The sequence below is a fragment of the Notothenia rossii genome, assembly GCF_949606895.1.
Source record: "Notothenia rossii genome assembly, chromosome: 12".
Lineage (NCBI taxonomy): Eukaryota > Metazoa > Chordata > Actinopteri > Perciformes > Nototheniidae > Notothenia > Notothenia rossii.
The window spans coordinates 11,442,349-11,462,090 of NC_136911.1; the positions used below are offsets into that span (position 1 = coordinate 11,442,349).

Below are 19,742 nucleotides of genomic sequence, written 5' to 3' on the forward strand. Positions count from 1 at the left end.
AACCCATTTAGGTGATTTATCAATCAAGATTCAACTGAGAGTTATTCAGTTTAATCTTGAGAACGATTAATTTTATTTTATTACATTGTGTTGCCCAATTCAAGACCCAAACAGATTTTGTTGGATAAAAGATGGATAGAGAACCTTTATTATGTTTATTGCACACAGTAGAGAACCACTATTTAAACCATAGCCGCATTACCTAGCAATATAATTGAACCTGCAATTATCGATGACACAAAAGATTGCCTATTGTGTTTGCATCCAGATGTCAAAGGTCCAATGCTCATGTAGCATATTGAAGAATTAAGTGGGATGATGTGTGAGGAAAATATTGTGGTGTTCCATAACTGTTCCTCTTTGAATCACTCTAACAGACAGTGAAAGTCCAGGGCAACGACATCTCACACAAGCTCCAAATCTCCAGAGTCAGCAAGAATGACGATGGACTGTATGAGTGCCGGGTGACACGAGCTAACTACGTGGAGGTTGTGGATTACAAAGCCAAAGCCTGGCTGAAGGTCAACGCTACGGCCAGGCCACGACGACCTCTGCTGCCTCCCAAGAAAAGCTCCCCGCTGCACCTGACAGACAAGAAGCCGAGAAAGTCCAGCTCATCTCCGGGCCAGGACAGCATGAGTTCAGACCAGAAAGTGGCCTCAACCTCCACCTCCCACACATCCTCCAACACAGCTCAACACAACCCCGCCTCAGGTAAATAGATATAGATGGTTATATAACAAGAGCACAGTAGAACACAAATAAAAGTTATGTAGTCAGATGTTTTACCACCAGCATAAAGACTGCAACATGTCCGATGAGCTCCAGAAGCTTGTGAGTCACCTGCATGAAAATGGGTGTATGGTGGAGAAAACCTAACAACCAACAACAGACCTCAGCATGCATTTATACAGCAGTCAAGTGCAAAGGGGCCTTTTCAGAAAACAGACCATCTGGCCACACTGAACTGACATAGTGCAGGTGTTGCAGAACAAGAGCACCAGCAGGAAAATGTGATTTGAGAGCCAGAATTCACAGAAGTTGGCCAAGCACTTGATGAGTCTTTTGTAATAATTAATAATCCTATTAATAAGTAGCATCCATGAAAGGCACATTTTGGAGTTACTATTGGTCACAACTGGCACCATGTAGAAGGAATGTATTATCTCCTGCCAAGATGGTGGTATGGTTTTATGGTGGTTGTGTACTGGACTTGAATAATTGAATTCTGAAAGCCTAAGTGTGCTGTCATTTGACTGGTTGCACATTAAAAATGTCATTAAAAAATGTCAAGGGTTAATTTGTTTGAACTCTGAGTGAAGCTTCAAGGGCCTAAGGTGGACTGTCACATTTAGAAAATTGGTTTGGAGTACAGCCAGACATCATCGTTGTGATTTCATCCATTTGACCATGAATTCAATTTGAACTTGTCATTTTCTGAAAAGCTAGACAAGCAGCGACTAATATGTGTCCACGTATTTTAATAGTGTTGGCAGTTCAAGATTGTAAATATCAATATCATTAACAACCTTTAGCATACCAAAAATAAAAGAAATGAACATTTCTTCACTGTAATGGGGCTAAAGTACAGCTACTTATGCATGCATGGGTAGAGGCTGCCACTCCATACAAACTTTCAACTAAATTACGTCAACAGCGAATAAACCTATGACTACAATTTTGAACAGAAACGACTATTTAGTAATTGCAAACACGTATACTTATGGTCAAGAAGGCACACGAACAAAAACGGGAGCTTTACTGTTTCACAGAAATGTGAGATTGAACTGCCAGCTGCTTTCTACGCACCAGCGGACTAGAATTCGAAGGGGGTGTGGCCTAGCTACAGATTTAATGTCTCTGCTCATGCTTCTTCAAGTTAGGTTCAAAATGTGTAGACCTTTAACACTTGTGGTATCAAGTCGCATCTCATACCAGCAATGCGGAATATGAAACTGGCCTGTAGAGCTCAAAGGGAGAAAAAGTGCATTTGGCTTTATCAATGCATACCACAATGTGTCATCACAGCCTGTTGTTTTATGTTATCTTATTTGGAGTGTTGGAATTCTCTTTTTTGAGGGAACAGTTTCAAGTCAATTGCCTGTCTCTAGCATGCCCAAAATGTTGCTGCTTGGCCCACTCACTAATTCTAGGAGATAAAAATACAATGTATCCTTTCATGTGTCTGTGTGCAGGCTACTCATGTGCTGTGAAATTGATTTGAATACTTTACTGTTACTGTTAAGGCACTACTCGGTCAGGCTCCCAGCTATATTTTAAATTTTTTATACTTTATAAGCAGCTTCTGAGATCCTCAGGCAGGAATCCTCTGGTGCTTCTTGAAACTCAAATACTACCTAGGGTATTGTTGCTGCAGGCTCTTCAGCTCTAGGACTCCCTGCCTGAGCACGCTAGTAAAAATCAGTAGCAACTTTTTGGGGTTATTTTTCACATTTATTTGTTTCGTTTCTCAATGCGCGTTAATTATCTTTGTAATTTGTTTAAAACTTTGCGTGTGTAAATCTTGAACATGACCGTATTGGCGGCACGACACATTTGGACCTGAACCAAGAATACAAAAAAATAATGGGCAAAAAGAAACAAGCAACATTTTACAAGATTGTCTGTCTTTTCTGCTCACTATAACTAACATCATTAGAAAAATGTGATGGATGCTATAACTGCTAAAAACACACTGACTGTAAGTTGTCTTTTTTTTCATTGAATTTGAACAAATGAAATTGTGGGATTTACTGTCCTGTCTGTTATTAGATTCAGCAGGTTGCAAGTAATATCAATGTATTCTTGTCTTTCATAGAGCCAATAAGGCTGAAATCCTTCCTAAGACATGTGTGGTGTAATACCTATTGAGTTGTCTCAGTGAGTGCAAACATCATCAGCCTTTGCAAGAAATGGAAAACGTGCACACCAAGCAGGTGGAGGATAATTTAATTTAATTATTGGTAAAGGTCAGTGTTCCCAGTGGAGTTATTTGTCAAACATGAAGATACTTTATCTATTTAAAGAATGCCTTCTCTTTAAAAAGGAATCTTTCACAGCGAATAATTTTAAAATGCAGTCACATTTCGAAGAAATTACTTAGAATTATTTGTGTGAGATTAAATTATTGCCATCATTTCTTTTTAATAATTTGCTCCCCGGGTGGATAGCGTTACTGCAACAACATAAATGTGTGAACATGTACTGTTGATTGGTCACGTTTTTTTTTGGAAGACATTTTCCAATATTATTTAAGTTGGCCACCGGCATTAACAAAAAAATATATACAGAAGTTTCCATGTTGACCTCCAAGGAATGATGGACATTAAGTTCTAATGTGCTGTATAACATCAGTTCAAATTGACTAAAAACTGTTGTGCAAACTTTCCAAAGTCTTTCGAATAACAACTTTGACCGTGTTTACTGCTCAATCAAAAAGATGACAGCTGAATGAAGAGCTGCAAGCTCAAAGAAGAGGTAGCCAAAGAAACAAAACTTAAATAGCTGTTTTCACCATTAGGCTCTGTTCCCAACCTTAAAGTTAGCAAATAACAAGTCGCGTATCATGCGTCAATGCAGCTTTAATGTTCTCAATTAAAGCATTTTCTGATCTGGTGCCAACAGGATTTTTCTAAAGCTTTATGGTTTAGGATAAATTATGACTTATTATTAACCATTTTAACTGTTAGTATACAAAGAGTAGCTGGGCTCATATTCTGTTACTTTGTAAACCTCTGCAGCCACTCTGACTACATACTTAAGATATTTTTTTTAGTATAACAATTTTGCACAAATTCTACCATTGGTACTGAAAGAGATTGTTCAAACATGAACAACTTATTTTGGTCATGATCATAAATAATCAATGCTTCTAGAAAGGATGGTATCATACCCCCCTCAGTAAGAACCATAGACTGTGGTAAGAACATTACACTAAGATATCTAATGACAAACAAAAACGTTTGGACCAAATCAACTAAACTAAATGCAACTGCATTTTCACACTAGCTAGAAATGACATAGTTGTAGCAATAAAACATAATTTACCCATAATGTGTATTATCATATATGAAATGTAATGTGCAAGGAGTTGAAATAATGGCCTTTGCCGATTGCCATATTTACTTTCTTGTATCTTCATATTTAACTTGTAACTGTTTAGGGTCCTGATCAGGCAGCCTAGCATTAGGTGGCTCAGTGGAAATTGTCTCTCATTACCTTTTTGCTTTATTTGAATTTCTGACTATCAAACTTTGTTACAACAGTCCTGCTCCTCTTCATCTTTAAATGTCAATCATTTTCTACCTGGTCAGATGGTTCAAAAACTGAGTGGGCTCTGCTCTGGGTTCTGATACCCCTCTGCACCCTGAAGCAAAACATTGAAAGATATTACTTGCCGCTGAATGGAGGTAAAAAGTTGAATAATCCCTGCGGCTGTAGAGTCAGAGATTATGAGGCAGCCAAATTATGCTGACAACTATGTTGCAATGAGTCCTGTGTGCGGTGTGTCTGACAATGATAAATGCCTCTCCGGAGGCTCACAGAGGTGTTACGGCTGAGGGCGACAGAGTTCTATTACTGGTTTGAAGAAGATGAGCAACAATAGGTAAATTGGCTGAGATTAAATTAAACCTGGGAGAGTGCAGATATTTTCCTTTTCCGCATTGCTGCATGAGTAAACAATGAGGCACTTTCCAGATGGAGGGAATGTGACTGTGGCTGGTGAAGCAGTTGGAGCAATAGCAGCAGCAGTAGCAGAGTGGTCTGTTCACAGCTACTCCCCACCAGTGTGTCAGATGTTGTTAGATCACAGCTCGGCCTCCATCGTTTCTGGCAGTGTTTTTCTCTCAAAGCTCAGAGGTGACCAGAGCTGAATGTGTTTTTAAAAAAAAGAAGGAAAAAATGTCCCCTAAGCCAGACTTGTCCTCACCCCTGAGGCCAGCCTGGTTACTGAATGAAGAAAAAACAAATATGGACTCAGCTTATTGCATAAGCATTAATGCAGCAACAACAAAAGCACTGACCTTGTTTTTTTTAAAACCACCATATTTTTAAAACTGCGTCAACTGCATATGTCTAAGGAGAGATTACGAGTGAGTCATTGCTTCAGTAGGTGGTTAAGAACCACCGGACTGCTGTTCGTGACTTAATTTCAATTGCTCAAGCAATTGCATGCAATGTCATTGTGTCATTTCAAGTTTGTGTAAATGCTTTTCCTCCCTCACTAAAAACGTTTTTCTTTGCCTGTAAATCTGGTTAATGTACGTGAACGCTCAGTGGGGAAAAGTGTGAGACCCAATTAACCATATTTTTGGCTTAACGTCTGCACCAGTGGCTCTTTGTCTCCTCATACTGAAGACTTTTAGGGATACATCCACAACAAAGCATTTGTTTATTTTTAAGGCTTTGCCGACCACATTTAAGCATCTGTTAATGGACTTAAAACAGAAGCTTTTCCTTACGCAGAACTTTAGTACAGCTAACAAAGAACCTGTAAAGGTACAAGTAATAATTACTGCTCTCCAGTATGACAGGAACTTCCAGCCTCCTGGCAGAGCTACAACCAGTGAGACGCATGTCTATATTTCAACTATATTTCTTTATCCATTGTGCAGTGAAACTTTGATTTGTAAGAGTAACAGAGGAGAGAGCAGTTGAGAGAGAACGAGAAGAGAAAGCAAAAGTAGCAGCCTTTAACTTCACCAGAAAATAATATTTTATCAGGCAAATGTATTTTTTTGCACGTAAGAGTAAGATATATTGATATTTAAAGTATCAGACACGTTCTTTTATCATGAAAGTTCAACAAAACTAAAACATTTCTACTTTTACTAAGCAACCTATTGCAGAGTAAATAATTGTCCTCTCTACATCAGGAAGTGCATGCCCTGTGTTTGTGATGTCATATGGGCATTTGGGCATGTTAGTATGGACAGAGATTGTTAAACAAACACATGTGTGTACGACCATTTTTCTTTTTAGAGTGGCGTTTTCAAAGCAAAAATAAATTAAGATTGGTAATTTATTTTCTACTCATTTGTTTGTAAGGTAAATGCATATTTACCTTTATATATGTATATGGTGAGAATCAATATGGAGAAGAAGCAAGCAACAGAAAAACAAATCATACTGTAGGAAAAAACCAACTCAATTGGTAGAAGCAGCTTCTTTTTTTTGGGAGGAAATAGTGATACTGAAACAGACAGGAATATAGCCACATTAAGCCCTAATCAGCTGCTTGTTCCTCAGTCAGTTATGGCTTGTAAAATGGTTGCAGTAATGTCAGATAAAACACACAGAACTGCTGGAGTGATCTTTTCAAACATAGTGGATGGTAATTTTGGAGCATTTGCATTACCCAACAGACTGTGTTATCATGTTTAGCCTGATCCACAGATGAACAGCCAAGCTGCACGGTAATGCCATCCAGTTGTATTTAACCAGTCAGACATCCAAAAATTCAGGGCATGGCTTAGGCAGCCTGACAGTCAGAAAGATAGTGTATCATTCAACAGGCAAATCATACAGCTGCTTTTATAACAAATACGCAAGTAAGTCAAAGAGACAGTCAGCTAGCCAGTCAGCCAGCCAGGGATCAGCCAGAATAGATCTGGCACTAAGCCAGTTTGAGTTCCCTGTGGAGGTGCTGTGGTGATTCACCTCCCTGCCTCACTGAACCTGACTGCTTCGCTGGCCTAGAATTGATATTCAACATCACCATTTCACCAAGCCAAAAACATTTTGGCAAAACGCAGAGTGTTGTGTAAGGTTAAGTAGGACAAAATGAAGAGTATTCAGTGTGGGTTTATTCTATCCCAGCATGTACAGAGAAAGCCCGAATATGTTTCTACCAGCTCAGACACTCCAATTATGCCTTTGGAAAAGTCAGCTTGCAGTCCCTCACACTGTGGAGGAAAGCTGGGAAATGAAATGCAAAAAATGCAAACTCAAAGAGACGTGTGCAGTTTTAAACCCTCGAATATTTGGAAGTCAGACTCCCCCAAAGATATGCCATGGACACTTTTTCCCTTAGCAAGAATTCAGATGTAAATGTATCTGTAATGGCTTGTAAAGAATAGGACACAGTGACTTTGTCAACCACATTTTGACAAGACGTGGGTGGAGTACCTTTTAGCCACAGTGATGAATAGGTAAAATAATACCACTACTAATACCACTAAGGTACTTTGTTTGTATTTTCAGCTTTTTGTATTCTTTCTTTGCTCTGCAAATAAAATGCATGGTGGGTTAAAAAAACTGCAATAATTCATAAATGATTTTCCTTTATTGTTTTCTTAAAAATAGCACAGGAACAGGATGTACTTTTACCTTACGTCTATGACGAGTGCTAGTTTAAGTATAGAAATTGAGGGATACATACTGTGTAAGATGAAAGGGAGAGCTGCATGCAGGTGTTCTAGAAGAGCCATTAGTTACTTAGTTGTGCTTCTCACCAATCAAAGTTGAAGCGGGAGCATGAAACACAGCTCACCAAGACAATTAAGGTAGTTGGAAACTCTTAGTGCCTGATTACTGAAACAATTGTGTGACTCATCTCGAAGCATAACTCAGCCACACAGACATGTGACATAGAAAATACATTTAAAAACATTTGCATAGAATTGTAATTAAAAGACACTACTAATAACTCCTGTGATTTTTTTACAGCAAAGATACAGAACATTGTTGTCATTCTACATGTATTTATTTTTACTCTGTTTTTACAAACTGAAAAAAATAGTTGGCAAATACCAAAGAAACAAATTCAACAGCTAATCAATAATGTATGAATAACAATATTCCTGCTGTTTTTTATGTTGATCTCTAGATTCTAGAGGGAGTGAAGCACTACTTAGAGTTGCCTCAATGCTTTTTGAAGAAACATCTGTAGGATGTCAAATCTGACACAAAGAAATTACCCAGCACAGCAGTGCAACATGCAGTGACCCATCATGTTATTCCCAGGAGGATATCAGTATGGCCCAGCACTGGCCCTGCTTTTACTAGATGTTTCTTGAGAGAAATAGATGGTTATATATGTTGTTGTTGTTGTTGTTGTTCCAGGAAATGATTCCTTTATATCCAGGTTAGATCCAAGTATATGATAAGATACTACTATTCCATGTCAGCCACCCCGATAACGCATCACATATTGCTTCAAGTTGACGTTAGTAATTCAATCAGGAGAGACGTGATGTATGAAATACATCTTTATTATCGGGTCACATTATATAAATGAAACATAATGATAACAGTTTATAACAAGTGAATGAAATGGTGTTTGGCGATTAGGCCCAGGTTTTGTAGGATGTCATTCGGGAAGGGAAGAACCGTTTCCGATGAACCCCCCCGGGTCTAGACACTGGTGGTGGTGATAAGTGGTTAGGTCCGGTTGGAAGGGAGAAGGTTAAGCTTGGCCCTGAGTTGGAAGCAGGAGGCGAAGGGGTGGAGGAGGGTTGCGTGTTGACACCTGGAAGACAGCTGATGGAAAAGGGGAGAGCATATATAGAGGGATTAACAGGTGCGATGATTAGGCTTGTGAATGGAGGGAAGTGATAGGTTAGCTGAGAAGTGGCACTCCCTATCCTTTAGTGAAGGGAGCGAGTATTGCCATGACGTGCAATAGGAAGTGATAGGTCTTCCCGCCTGAACTTGCGCTGAGCTTCATTTCAATCAGGAGAGACGTGATGTATGGAATACATGTTTATTATCGGGTCACATTATATAAATGAAACATAATGATGAAAGTTTATAACAAGCGAATGAAATGGTGTTTGGCGATTAGGCCCAGGTTTTGTAGGATGTCATTCGGGAAGGGAAGAACCGTTTCCGATGAACCCCCAAAAGAAGTGAAAGTATGAAGTACTGAACGTGATGAAATCTTACCTTGTGGGATGCAGTGGAAATCTATGGATGAAAAGAGAGGTTAATACATGTGGGGATTTAGACATGCTGATGCCTCCTAGGCATCCTCCCTGGACGTACAGGGCTTCCTGGACGTACAGGGCATCCTGGACATGCAGGGCTTCCTGGACGTACAGGGCATCCTGGACATACAGGGCATGCCGGACGTACGGGGCATCCCGGACATACGGGGCGTCCTGGACATACAGGGCTTCCCGGACATACGGGGCATCCCGGACGAACGGGGCATCCTGGACGTACAGGGCATCCCGGACGTACGGGGCAACCTGACTTCGCAGGGACACAGTTTATACAGACCCGAAGGTTACAACCTGGACGTACAGGGTTAGACATGCAAGGATAAACATGAGCCGCGGGGCGAATATACGTGCTGACATGCTAAGAACCACCACCAGTTATATGCATACGTACCAATTTTAAGGTTGGAGAGACCTTTGGATAGCCAGCACGGCACTGAGGTCCGGACGAATGTAGGATGAGAAGCGGTTGTTGTAGGGAAGAGGAATAATTACCTTGATTGTGGCAGGTTTGCTGCACCTATCCTGAACGAGCCCTGAAATGCTCTTAAGACACCACCACCAGTTATATGCATGTTTACCAGAGGTAAGCAGGAGAGATCCTGGATAGCCGGCACAAGCCGATGCCAGGCGAAGAGGGAGATGTAGACAATGTAATGCGGTTGTTAGCTTGAGTACAATGATGCATGAATATCATACCCTGCTTAACATAAGCCATGTGAGCATGAAACCAATATATGAGTGCAATATGAGCAGCATCAAATAATATTGCTAGGTAAATACTGAGACATGACCCATGATATAGGCAGGGCTCAACGCTAACTTTTAAAAGTGGTTGTCAGGCTGGCAACCAGGCATCCGCTTTTGGTTGCCAAAACTGAACATACGGTTGCCCTTTTTTAAGATACCTTATATTTTAAATAATTAAGATGCTATACAGTTATACATCAACTTAAGAATGAACATGTGACACAAGAATGTTCAAATGCTTTACAATAAGTAATTAACGCACTTATTTGAACCTAAGTGGTAGTAAACTTGTCAACCCTCAATTGCTGGTATACAAAATACCAGTAGTGCTGCTGTTGTCATGTTCTTCATAGATCCCTCACAAATGAATTGAGCAAGTCACTAGTTTCTTGATCATCCGTTGTCTCCCTTTCAAATGTGGGTTTTCTTGACCTTTGTGCTGACCCCCACCATAGACCCATTGGCCCTTCAGCATTGAAGTCTTGCATTGCCAGACTAATACATTTCTAATGTTAAATAAATGAAAACCATCCACAGGTAAACATTTGATATTAATTATTGATGCTGTAAATTACCTTTAATATGTCTAACTATATTTAAAATGTGTTACCTTTTATAGAAGTGATTATAATTTAATGCAGCCATTTTTCTATGGTAAAGTTTCGTTTTGCACTTTTATTTTGTAGTAATAAGATCGGGACTCTTATTTTGAAGGAACTTTTACCGGAAGTGAATGGAAAACATTCCTCTTTGTTTTTCGTTCGGGTTTTACCTTACGCTCCATCAGTTGAATCACTTGAACATTCATTTGAGAAGTTGAGGTGTTGGCTGAGCTTTTTTACCACACAGTCAACCAACTTATTTTTGCTTCGCCATTTGTTGTAAAACAAACACACGGCGCAACGCGCACGCGAGTAAACGTGCATCGCTTTCTGGCTCCGTAATCATGCCAATGCACGTGCAATTTAAGTATCAGGTTCCGACTGGTCACAACAATTAAATATCACTCTTAAACAAATATGAAAATGTATCTATTTTGGGGTGCACGTTTTGCTGTCCTTATTTCTTATGTTAAAAACTGGTTGCCGCTGATGGCAACCAAAGTCCAAGAAGTGGTTGACATTTTTCTGAATGGTTGCCAATGGCAACCTGGCAACCGTTACTGTCGAGCCCTGATATAGGACTAGCTTAATTAGCAGTTTAATTACGCCACGATGAGACGTAGATGCTGATGTGCTGGTTGGGTGATTAGACTGTCTTCTATCATCTTACATGAGCTTCTCTTTCACCCTGAAAGAAACCCCCAAAAACCACGGATGGGCAGCATCCGTGGCTGTGTGAAGCTTGAAACTGCGGTACTTACTGAGCATTGTGACGGGTAGTAGTTACCCGAACTGCATAACTCCATGCTGTAACGCGTTACAACCGACACTGCCTGGAACTCACCTTAACCCTAAACTAAAGGCAACGATATTCTCTCCTTTTTCTTCTTCTTTTTCTCTCTCTTCTTCTTCGTTCTTCTCTTCTTTTGCTTTTCTCTTTCTTCTTCTTTTCTTTCTCTCTTTTTTTTCTTCTCTTTTCTTACCTGTTTTAGCGGTGAGGCGCAGGGAAAGGAAGCGAGCCTGCTGTGCGCTGAACCTGCTAGTAGTGACGTTACGTATTGCGCCGAGGCTTCGGAGCGTGTGTCGAGTAATCCCCAATCTTTTTGTGAAGCATGTATCGAGGCTTGTATCATTTTGGGCCAGTGATGTCATCGATGACAAACGAACCTCGCTGCCTGTCGATACCACGGGACTGCTTCGGGAAGCGATTCATTTGAACCGTTGAGCCACAACGCTCATAATACCCATGGATGTATAACAAGAACCATATTACCCCTCCTGTACCCGGGTCCGCTGGTGACACGATGGAATTAAAAGAGCTCAGACCCTCACTTATATAGAGGTCGGAAAATGTCATAAGTATAAATAGATACAAGCATAAATAAATGTAGGAATAAAACATGAATAAATAAATGAATAAAGCAGATTAGATATATCCAGTGTTTTTGGGTAGATTCAGCATGTGGGCTGTGGCTCAGCTGGAAAGCAGCCGACCCACGACCGCAGGGTTTGCTTATAGAAGCTACAGCTAAATGAGATAATGCAGTTAATAAATGTATTCCTGATATGGTTTAGCCTTCTCAGGCTACAACGTGGTTAAGTTTATGAACAATATTAAGGAATACGAATCCCTCTTGCAATGTTTACCAGCCTCCTATAGGCTTTTCAATCACACTCGTTCAACTGGAATGAAAACAATATTGTTAACATGAAAATAGGATTTTATGTTCGTTGTTTAGAGTTATTCTAAGGCTTTACTCATTGGGAACTCGGTATGAGATAGAGCGCAACTGTTGAGATTTCCAATTTGCCTGTTTTACACGCTTTGACCAACAGGGGGTTTATGTTCAAATGAAGCCCATGATGAAGCCTCATGAGATGAACCCTTTGCGAACCAATTGCTGGAAAGCTTCAAAGCTTCATAAGGCTTCATCTCGCCATCACTACCTGCTTGCCACCTAAGACGCACTTAGTGACCAGTGCTGCTACTGAGCCGGGAGGAGAAGTAGCTTCGATGAGATGTAGCTTGAGCCCTGCCTGCCTGCAAGAGGGGTTGTGGTTGAAGCTGGAAGTGGGTGAAGCTTCGCAAGCGATGAGGGCCCGTTCCGCGTGAAGGCCGGAAGCGCCGCATTTGAGCGGCCCTGATGCCAGTGATGCCCTCTCGAGAGACTGAAGGCGTGCGTCAATTGTTTGCCTGAAGTAGCCCATTTCCATGAAGCCGGAGGAACTTCCGTGGAGCCCAGTATCCTTGTCTTTTTCTTCCGCGTCCGGGTTTGCGGGGTGGCCGGCTAGAACCGCTAGCCAACTGGGGAACGCCGCCTGTAGCTTAATCCGCAAGACTGCGTAGCTGATGAGTATATACCTGGAGCTGGGACGAAGCCCTGCTGCTGCTTGCGCGTTGACACCTGGAAGACAGCTGATGGAAAAGGGGAGAGCATATATAGAGGGATTAACAGGTGCGATGATTAGGCTTGTGAATGGAGGGAAGTGATAGGTTAGCTGAGGAGTGGCGCTCCCTATCCTTTAGTGAAGGGAGCGAGTATTGCCATGACGCGCAATACAAAGTGATAGGTCTTCCTGCCTGAACTTGCGCTGAGCTTCATGAGCCAGTCTTACAGCATGCTTTTTGGGAGTTCTCCACAGTACATTACATTTCACAGTATTGCCAACTGCAGATAATGTATTAACAGTTTGCATAGGAAAAAATACACAAGAGGACATATTTGCCTGCTTTAGTTTAGCAAATATGAATATGATGAAATGCAGGCTCTTTCTCAGTGAAGGATATTTTTGCCTCAAGTTCATTTAAAGGTTCCCTGATGCAATCTCCAAACAAAGTGACTCACACAGTAACTGGATAAACATACTGTAGTTCAGTGTGGTCAGTGTGGGTAGTGTTAATAGAAATAAAACAAATAATAAACATGCAGTGATTGGCAGTGTATTTGACCTGACTTGTGTAACAACACAAGTATCTCTATGTACTGTAAACAAAATACAAATACATCAATTTAAAATACATTAATTGAAGTGACTTCACTGTGGCTCAAAACACTGGTCAAAAGAAATCAATTATGTAATGATAGATATGGTTCAGCCGTTACACATGGCTATGAGTACAATAAACTCTTGATGAACTCAGTGAGGCAAAAGTGTCAACATGTGCCGGATTGAGGTGTTGAGCCTTAATAATAATTAGCCCAGTGCCACTTAATCAAAAAGGTTAGCTGCTTAAAAATGATGAAACCAAATACAGAAAATACATGTGTTTATATTGTTCACAGATTCTATAAATGTATCAAATATTTTATAACTTCAGACAATTTTTCAGTTAGAAATCCAGGTGATTGTTGTCTCTACAGTGCTAACATAACCTGTGATTAGCCAAACCAGGAGTACTTTCCACTATGATGTAGTGTACATTGTTAAGAGAAAGCATGACACCTGTATGTTCAATACTCCAAAATTTAGCAAGGTTTATCCCCAAAAGCCTTTCATCTTCTTTTGTAGATAAGTCATGCAGAGCGGGATAAAGCTTGCATGATGTGGCACAGGTGTTATTTTTACTTTATAATCCAATATTGACACCTGGGGTTTGAAAATCTAGATTCTTCTAGGTACTGTATATGGCTGTAAATTACACAAATACATGTACATGTCCACCCGTTCCCTCACAATGCTTCACTCTCCTGGCTCACAATTACATTGGTTAAATATATTAATTAAAGTGCATTAACACAAATAAGAACTGACATCTCCAACATCTTAGTGAAGTAAATTATTGCAAAATATGTGTTTTAGTAAATCAGTGCGTGTCTTTCCATGTATAGCTTTATATACTCACTGTGTCTTGCTCTGACTCATAGCTGAAGGCTGATTAATTATTCTCTGTGTGAAAGATGTTTTGGCCCAGAGTGATTGCTGCTCCTCTGTGGCACTCCTGTTCTCTCACCTCAAGCCAAATGAGATGTGGTGGGGAGGAATAAAGGGTCAAAGCCTTCCATCTCTCTCCCCTCCCCACTACAATTCCTTTTCCATTCCCCAATCCCCAGCAGCCCAGACAATCCAGGGCTGGGCCGCAAGGTTCAAAACATCCCTAAGGACAATTTTCTCTTTCAACCATCACCACAGTCTGCTACAGGAATATAGTCAATTTCAATATGATTTAGTGAATATTTCATTTTCTCTTTCCCAAGTTTGGCTTGTTTCACAGGATTACAACTTGGCACTTTTGTTGTTTCTCACATTTCCATATTTTCAAGCTGCGTAAATCCTTTCTTTCTCTGTATCTGTTGATGCAGAGTAGACTACTTTTTATCAACAGAATTCTGCTGCATAGGACTTCTTTTTCTCTCATCATTCCGGTTTGATGTCCCTGAGACAGAGGCAAATCAAAGAGTAGGCTGAGGATGCTGTGTTCTAGTTTGCAGTTGTTAGTCATGTCAGATGCTTAGTAAACAGTCAGAGCTGCCTGCAGTGGTGATAGCAGTTTGTTAAGGCCAAGGCAACAGTAGCTGCCCATGTAAATCATTTTCATAACACTTCAAACGCTGTTTACTTTGAGGGGGGTTGCATTTGTCGTTTTCTGTGGTTGTTTGGTAAAACAAGTTGAATTTATGTAACAACATCAAGTTTAGGTCCACTCATTAAAAGACAATATTGGACCTTGACAGTTTTATATAATTCATATGCCACGTTTTCTTTAAGTCAGGCGGCATTATGTATGTGTTTAAGGAGATTCATTTAAATAAAGCCATGATCATAATCTCACTGAGAATCAAGTTCATGTGTGTAACACTTTTAAGAACTCAAATGTCCAATGTTCTGTCTTATGGTGTTGGAAAACAAAGGGAATTAATTCTATTATCTATTAGTATTTTGCAATGTTATTTGTTTGAATCCATGCTCTGCAGCTGAGCAGTGTTCACGGGCTGCATAGCTGACTGCAACCTTATGGAGCAAACTTAATGAAACCATATGGTGTTACATTTTGAATGCAGAGGAGGGTGAAACACAAACAGGCAACCACATGTTAGAGAACACACAAAAGACATATACACAATCTGTTCCACTGCATGACAAAATATGCTTTTATAATGTGAGTTGGGAATTCCATCAGGGTGTGAAGGTTAAAAGCAAGAGCTACAACATTTATGTCCATGTCGTTTAGAGCTACATTTGTTTTAATGTTTTTTTCTTTTCTGTTCCTAGGTACAAGAATATTATCCAACTGTGGGCTGGCTGTCCTCCTCCTGGCATGTGGTCTGGTGAGGGATGCCTTGTTATAATTTGAAGAACTGAAATGGTTTGCACCCTGATCTCGTACCTTCCTTCCCCCATCCTCACATATACAGATACAAACACACACAAACGCAAACACACATACACACACAACACGCGGACAGCAAAGATGGCCCTCATTACCCCGCCACTACTGCTCTTGCACCCAGCACATTGTTATTAGCCACTGTAAACACCAGTCAACTTTAAGCCAGTTGGATTACCTTTTGTACAGATGTCGCCATGGCACCAACGCTCCGGTGTGAAAACGGACTCTGTATCTTGTTGGATAACTCTCATGGAAGACTGACTTTCTTATGGTTTCGCTATTCCAGTCAAATGTGTTCATTGCTCAAAAGTGAACAAGAAAAAATGAGAATCTATATTTGCGTAATAGATATGATTCTAGATATATATATATATCTGTCTTATTTTAAAATCCTATCAAATACTGTATGTGCTGTATACATAGCTGAAACTCACCATATTGGCCATGGAACTTCATTGTGAATAGGCACTATGGCCCTCTCAAATGATCGAAAGAAATTAAAGTACATGCTAATTTAGACTGTTGTTAACATTAACCATACGGTTAAAAAGTTTAATTATTTTACAGCTGTATTGGCCATCTAAATGTTCTAAGCATCATGTTACATCTTGTTAGTGATACATATACCGCTGTGCATGCTTTTTGGACTGAAGGCAAGAGGGAAACAAAATTAAATTGAGCAACACTAGTCATCACTTGGAGTTCCGTATGTCAAATTTAGCTTTTATTGTTTGTGCTAGCTTTGGTGTAAAATAAAAAAATGTCCCTTGTTATTTTAATTTGTATTGCATCCTTAGTAGGAATAAAATGGGTGTCACAATGTATGCGTCATTGAAAATCGCGAAAACGATGATTAATTTTAATTGAACTGTACCATTTTATAAAGGCATGCTTCAGTTGCTTTAGCGCCTCCCTGGTATGTCTCATTATTATAAAGGATAAATAAGTATTTAGCCAATTTTGATCATAGGTATCACAAGTTTCTATTATTTTAATACCAGCACACAAACACACACATTTGCAGGTAGATGTCTGAGCAGCTGGAGGACATGAGATGCAGTGCAACACAAGTAAACTCTAAACTCGCTCATCATCAACATTGTATATGACCCAATTTTGGGACGAATAATTTAGTTTTGTTGAAACTATCTATCTTGTATCTTACAGTAATATATATTTTACCTTTATTTTCAGATGATATGTCATAAAGATTTGTATTCACGCGAAGCATTTATAAGCAAAACGCTTTGACAATCTGACACAAACATCGACAACGATGTTTTTTGGTTTTATATTGGAACAACAGATACAACAGTATAACCTCTAAAATCAATGGGATTCTTTTGTTGTTGTTAACTTTTGAGCAGAAAGGGAAATTGTGCGCCATCCATCAGAAATGCAGGTGTTCCAATTTGAACTGAAATATTTATGAATAATAGAGTAGTTTACTTATGTCTCAATAATCATACTGTAAGTGAATGTTATCCACCATGAGTATCATTTGGTAAGACCCAGAAGAACATGCTATTTTCTTTGCTTAATTGATGCCCAAAATTGAACTTAAGGTAACATGAAGCATGATTATGTAGTTTCTCATGTGTTGTATAATATAATCTAACATTCATACATGACATAAAAATGTAATTGCCAACGTTTACTGTGCTGTGTGTTTTCAAAAAGCAACATTTTCACCTCCCTTTAAGCTTTTGTGCCGCTTTGCAGACAAAGCGAACATCCCCCCTGTATAGTTGTACTGCATTCCTAAAGAACTGTGGAGGGAAACTTGTTGATTCAGCATGGTTCAAAGGCTGGCAGTGCTTGTCATGGGAGCAGACCAGAGACATCAGCAGCTTCCAGCCTGAGTATAAGATGTGCTAGTGATTGAGGGCAACCCTGTCTAATCCCTCAAATTCCAAATAGCTTCAGGATATAGTTGGACAGTTAATCTACCATCACTGTCATATATATCCCACTCTGCTGTGACTGGAAATCGATTGCTGTGTTTGGAAATGAGAACATGTTATGTAATATGATTCATAAAGTTTAGACTGCAGAAAAAAATAAAGCTTATTTTAGTGTAGAATGGGATTTTAATGTTGATTCTATTGGAAATGGAATTGGAAAAGCACTTTGGAGAGTTGGCAGAGTTTGAGCGGACGGTTTGTCCAACCCTCATGTAAAAAGCAACAGATCTGTACAACTTGTAAATGAAATAATCAGCATGTTGACATTTTTTAATCCATTTAAAAAGGCAGAGGCCAGTGATGTTCTGTACTTGTAAAAATGATGTCATGTTCTCATACTCAAGTGCTAACAAGTCCAAAGTGGTTTTTCATCTCTTCAAAATGAACTTGGAAAAAATGTATATGACAAAAAAAAATCTATATATATTAGAAACATCTTCTTTTAAAGCTTTCATCCTAATCTAGGGGGCTCATTGACTAAGGGTCCTTGCAACATATCAAATAATAAAGAAGGACATATTAGAGCGATTATTGATTTGATATTGTGATTGAACTGATGACAAATGTGTCATGAGTGTGGGATGTAATGGAGGCTGGATTGCATACAAGCAACAAGGTCTCTGTTAATAAATAGGGAGAACAGTTCACAATGACAGCAGTTCCTTCATCTTGGCTGTTATTTCAGAAACACAGCTTTTCTCCTTTTATGTTTTATATGCCACACTACTCATTCACTCTAGATGTATTTGTTTCTTCTGATGTATTTAATTTCAATGCGGTCCTGTCTGTTTGTTGAGCTGTCAAAAATTCTAATGAATTATAGTTCTCTTTTCTTTGGTATTGTGTTAGGCTTCTGTACTGAAACATTGCAACAGTTTGTATTATAATGACGATATCAGAATAATATTTAAATAAACCATTTTCACAGATGAAATTCAAACACTGAGGGATTCCATCTGTCTCGTTGGTCACACACTGAGCTTTATTGTGAGCGAACTGAAAAAAGTGCTGACTACAACAAAAGAGGAGTTACGCATTAGTAAATCCTAATCACTTTTCATTGGATAGTACTGATAAATGGTACTCAAAATCAATCTGCATTTCATTTGTGCAGCAACCCCGACACAGAGAAACTGAGGAAATACAGAAATGGATGAGAGTTATTTAAACTCAAAGAGCAAATAATGCAGAAAATGTGTGTGATTTCTGTGTGTATAGCTGCTGATTGGCACGATTTTCTGATGTCTTCATAATCACATGGAAACTGACAGCCCACGACTCCATTTTATGTGGCCCGCAAGAGCTTGCAAAGAATATAATACCTTTACTATATGGTGACATGCCACTTTACAGAAGCACGTTGCCCATAAACTACATGTCCCACAATGCATCTCATTTTGTGACATACGCAATGAAGAGACTTGCAAATGATTTGCAATTATATAATATAATACATTATTTTATATTTATTATATATTTATATATGTATATGTATATAGTCTTAAAGTTACCGGTCCTTTGAGTGCAACCATAATACAAATGTGGCCTGCGATGACATTTAGTTTCACACCCCTGGTCTAGGGTATGGATGACATGGGTCATTAGCTTTTGATGCATTACAGTAATCCAATTTGTTAACTGCTGTGTACAAGAGTGAGCATTTAAAAAATGTAATTTAGTTTCTAGTGTATAGTGCCATTACAATACTATCAAATGAGCCTCCATAGACTCTAATGTAATATATAACTTATAATGAAATTATGTACACTGGATATAAAAGCACAACAGTTTGTTGTATAGACAGGTGCAAAGTTATAAATACAATTGGACTTTGTACACTTCAAAGCATCACGGAACTCATCATAACTCATGAACTGTAGATATCCACATTAGAGTTAGCCATTTACCATTTGACTGCAGTTTGTGCTGTATACAGGGGCTGAGTTATAATGAAATGCACCCAAATGGGCCTCCATAGATTTGATACATTACATAACACAATACCTTATACACTTTAGATGTCATCATGAAATGATGTACAGGTATTCAGTGTGCAATGCTTTTGAAATATCAACATGGTTTGCACAATATACAGGTACTGTGTTATAAAATAGGATTAGACTTGATTGCTCCATTGAAATTAAAGCATACATAT

The 19,742-nt window shown here is 39.3% G+C and overlaps 1 protein-coding gene across 1 annotated transcript in view; it reads left to right on the forward strand.

The window, feature by feature from the left end:
- Positions 1–18,531, forward strand: part of vstm2a (V-set and transmembrane domain containing 2A) — a 69,440-nt gene extending 50,909 nt beyond the window's left edge. The window contains exons 4-5 of the mRNA XM_079661033.1: positions 378–714; positions 15,506–18,531. Coding sequence (XP_079517159.1) covers positions 378–714; positions 15,506–15,582 — 414 coding nt within the window. The 3' untranslated portion in view covers positions 15,583–18,531. The remainder of the gene's footprint in view (positions 1–377; positions 715–15,505) is intronic.
- The last annotated feature ends 1,211 nt before the right edge of the window (positions 18,532–19,742 follow it).